At 35.7% G+C, this 4712-nt stretch overlaps 1 protein-coding gene across 7 annotated transcripts in view; it reads right to left on the bottom strand.

Annotated features, from left to right (window-relative positions):
- The window catches only part of LOC106880501 (microtubule-associated serine/threonine-protein kinase 3), a 260570-nt gene that overhangs the window by 123372 nt on the left and 132486 nt on the right, over positions 1-4712 (bottom strand). For all 7 annotated transcript variants that reach the window (XM_052970660.1, XM_052970661.1, XM_052970659.1 and 4 more), the window contains exons 6-7: positions 4320-4348; positions 3224-3306 (exon numbers count right to left, since the gene is read on the bottom strand). In XM_052970660.1, coding sequence (XP_052826620.1) covers positions 3224-3306; positions 4320-4348 — 112 coding nt within the window. The remainder of the gene's footprint in view (positions 1-3223; positions 3307-4319; positions 4349-4712) is intronic.

Raw genomic sequence — 4712 nt, forward strand, 5'->3', positions numbered from 1 at the left:
AGAGAGAGAGAGAGAGAGAGAGAGAGAGAAAGAGAGAGAGAGAGAAAAGAGAGATAAATAAAAGGGCAAAACCCCTTCCAAAGTCATATACACTCATATGGCCAGTTTCCCAGTTTGTGGTGTACACAGTAACCTACTGGACAGGATGCCAGTCCTTTAAAGGGTTGCTTACGCTTGCCAGCTCAGTAAACTGGAGCAACATGAAATGAAATGCTTTGCTTAAGAACACAATAAATACATCATCTGGTCCAGGAATCGAAACCACAATCTTACAGTCATGAGTCCAACACCCTAACATTAAGCCACACACCTCCACACACACACACATATCATCAGTCAGTTGTTTATAAGTCTGAAAAAAGCACACCCTAAAAAATTTTCTGAGTAGTAATATTTTATGTACAACAAAATGTGTGTATGTGTTTACACTCAGAAACAGACATACATATATATACAGTTAATTAGTTATCTATTTGCTATTTAGATCAGTTTAAATTATTTTTGTTACTCCTCCCTCCTACTGTTTTATTGTGGTAGAAGATAAGTTACTTGTATCTCCCACCTCAAACAAAAATCTTTTACTAAAATACTCATACATATATACACAGTTACCAAAAAACTCACTCATAAATACACACACAAAATCAACTTGCTTGCAAGGTGTAAAATCCACACACACAGACGACACTGATACATATTAAAAATGTTTCCAGCTGAATAAATGTCCACATCAGCTGCACACCCACTATTGCATACAGATACAAACACAGACAGACAGACACACACTAAGTGTCTTCTTCATAGCGCACTATCCATAAATACTAACAATTACAGTGATAGGTCAGAAACTTAGACTGAAACAGAGGAAGCTCACCATACATATATATGTGTGTGTGTGTGTTTGTAGCTGTGTTGTGTTTATCCCATCATGACCACCACTTGACAACCAGTGTTGGCTTGCTTAGGTACTTGTAATTTAGCAGTTCAGCAAATTAGACTGATAGAATAAAGACAAGACTTAATAGGTACAAGAGTTGATTTCTTCAACTAAACCCTTCAAGGTGGTGCCGTAGCAAGGCCGTAGCCCAATGACTGCAACAAATGAGAAGAAAAAAACAAGCTATCCACCACACCATACATTAATGATCAGATTCCAAGTATTCTTAATACAAAAATGAATTCATATATTTCTGATACTTAAAGCTAGCTGAGAGCATAGGGTTTATACATATGAAGTCATAGGTTGAAGAATTTCTGAGTTTTAAGGAGAAAAACAGATAAAGCTAGTGTAGGAGAGGGAACAAAATACCAAAACAGGATGAGGTATGCAAACCATTATATTTTCTATCAACATCATTAGGTCTGTTAAGTGGTGTATGAGGTGGAAAATATATTTTGTTATTGATTGTGGTATGAGTATTTGGTTTTAGACATGAAATTACTAGAGAACATGCATATGTGTATGCATACACACATACATACAAATACACATACATATATATTCATATGCACATGTGTATATACATACACCCACATGCAAAAACACGCACACACATGTAAAGGTAAGATCAAGGTTTAGGTAGACAGCATGCTTCGAGCAGTCCACAGAAAGTACAAAAAGTTAGAGAATGGAGTAGATGCTAGCAGATTACCCCTCATTTGGATCATTACTACTTCTGAGATTCTGCTAACTACGAAACATATGTAACCTGGACTTTACCAACTCCATTCCCTAATTTTGGATGGATATATATATATATATATACACATACATATACATACACATGCATCCAGCCATCTATCTATCCATTCATACATACATGCACATACACACAAATCATCATCATCATCGTTTAACGTCCGCTTTCCATGCTAGCACGGGTTGGATGATTTGACTGAGGACTGGCAAGCCAGAAGGCTGCACCAGGTTCCAATCTGATCTGGTAGAGTTTCTACAGCTGGATGCCCTTCCTAACGCCAACCACTCCGAGAGTGTAGTGGGTGCTTTTACATGCCAGTCACACAGAACTGGCAACGGCCATGCTCAAAAGGTGTTTTTTACGTGCCACCTAATAGTTATGAACATATATCTAAGCTGCCACAACTGACAGAGCTCAGCAGTGTGGTGGTGATATTAACTTCATTACTGATGGCTGGTGGACCCCAGCTGACTATGTTAGTGTATCAACAAGTGGCCAAGTTCATGTTGAGCTAGTGAAACCACAGAACAGGGTCTTTTAATCTGAACTAGCAGATCTGTCACAGCAGTATCAAAACAACAGCAAACTATGTCACAAGTGTTTTCGTAGAATAAGACACAGAGTAAGAAAAATCTTGGAGACAAGTTACTAAGTATCTGCCAACATTTAACTGTTGCCATATCAAAGTACAGAAGATATTCCTAAGCAATATTTGTACTAACAGAAGGGTGCTGCATATCAAAAATTTTGGAGGCCATCCGTTCAGCAAAATGGAAGTTTTTTTTGTTTGTTTCAAGTAACCAGTTTAAGAAATGATTTGAGATGTTTCTGAAATTCTTAAAAAAAATATTCTCAATAACAGAACAAGTTCTAAGAATTGGATCAGCAAGTGAAAATTATATAAGTTATATTTAAACAGAACAGTCACAGAGTGTAAAGGTGTAACGAAAAGAGCCTTGTAGTATACAGAAATTCAAACTGAGATCCATTAATTTATCAAAGAAAAAAAACAAACAAAAAAAACAATATAGATTTTCAGTTTTTACAACAAACGGTAAAATATCCAATAATTAAAAATGTAGAAGCAATTTCATGTCAGTGATTAAAGGATCTTCGAATGTAATGAAGAACAGAATTGTTTTTTTTTTTTTTTTTTAGATGTGTAAATATGAATATATTTGGGAGTTGGACTTTCAGAAAACAAAATTTCTCAAAGTATCACATTCCGGATTTTCTCTTAGGAAAGTGGGTTTATGTAACAAACTGGTAACAAATACTGGATTACACGATGTCATATATCTTATCTTCAATATTTACTTTGGTAAATACGCATGTGAACATACATACAATATATATGGATAGATACACACGTATTTATGGTAATGTTTGTCATTATGTATTGGTATACAGTTGAATGATAATTGAAGGTGGTCACTGTACACATTTGAATATAGGATCACATGTATTTGAACAAGAAGGAAAATGTTGATAGTGACTTCGAAGTTGATTTTAAAATGACTAACCTGAGTTCTGAGGAGAGTTGCATCGATGTAGAAGTGTAGGTGAAGATCCAACAGCTATAACAGATCGTCTTCCATGAGAACGACTGCCAAGTAAAAGAAAGACTTGATAAATAAATAGAAAAAAAGAAACGGATAAAAATATGCAGATTTTTTAAATTCCTTAGGTTAGCAAATGAAATTCCTTAGTAAATTGTAAACTAAATTAGTCTAAGGGAGGTAACTCTGGTATCATTCTGACAAACTGAAAAGAATTCGCAACACGTACGAAACATTGTTTCTGGATAAATTAAAAAAAAAAAAATCGCAAATTCCATGTTGCTATGGAAAGTACACAAAATACTTATTGTTATTTGATTTGTTTTGTGATTTTTCCCAGGACAAATCTGGCGAATTGGCAGAATCGTTAGAATGCTGGTCACAATATTATAATAATAATGTTTCAAATTATCGCACAAGGCGAGCAATTTTAGTGGGAGGGGTTTAGCCTATTACGTTGTCGCCAGTACTTGACTGGGGATACTTTATTCTACTGACCTCGAAGTGATGAAAGGTAAAGTTAATCGTGATGGTATCTGAACTCATAATGAAAGAGATGGGGAAAAAATGCTGCTAAGCAAATTTGATGTGTTGATGACACTCCCACCTCTATGTTCAATGAACAGACACTTGTTATTGGCACTCCGTCGCTTACGACGTTGAGGGTTCCAATCGATCCGATCAACGGAACAGCCTGCAAGTGAAATTAAAGTGCAAGTGGCTGAGCACTCCACAGACACGTGTACCCTTAACGTAGTTCTCAGGGAGATTCAGCGTGACACAGTGTGACAAGGCTGACCCTTTGAATTACAGGCACAACAGAAACAGGAAGTAAGAGTGAGAGAAAGTTGTGGTGAAAGAGTACAGCAGGGTTCGCCACCACTCCCTGCCGGAGCCTCATGGAACTTTAGTTGTTTTCGCTCAATAAACACTCACAATGCCTGGTCTGGGAATCAAAACCGCGATCCTATGACCGCGAGTCTGCTGCCCTAACCACTGAGCCATTGCGCCTCCATGAACAGACACTAACAGATGAGAAATAAGATGAAAACAAACTTACCTTCCTTTCCTAGTTAAACTGAGATCTTTCTGTAAATGTGAAATAAATAAAATATAAATAAATAAAAAAATAAAAATACAAATATAAACGAATGGCAAAATAATTAACACAATAATATTAAGCAAAGTTCACTAAAAGATGACTGAGGGACAATAGTGTTTAGAAGATGCATGATAATATTTGATGAGGATATGAAAGCAAAAAGTGTAAGCAACAAATAATCTTGCTTTCATATGCCAAGTTATACATTTGTATGTTATCTTACATATTTATACAAACTGTTGTCAACTATGAATGCACTGAGTCCATTTTTATTTCAATTTATAGAAGTCTCTGAGTATAGGAGAATTTTACCTCCAGAAATAATGTCTACAATACATATATATATATATA

This window comes from Octopus bimaculoides, chromosome 9, assembly GCF_001194135.2.
Source record: "Octopus bimaculoides isolate UCB-OBI-ISO-001 chromosome 9, ASM119413v2, whole genome shotgun sequence".
Taxonomy (NCBI): domain Eukaryota; kingdom Metazoa; phylum Mollusca; class Cephalopoda; order Octopoda; family Octopodidae; genus Octopus; species Octopus bimaculoides.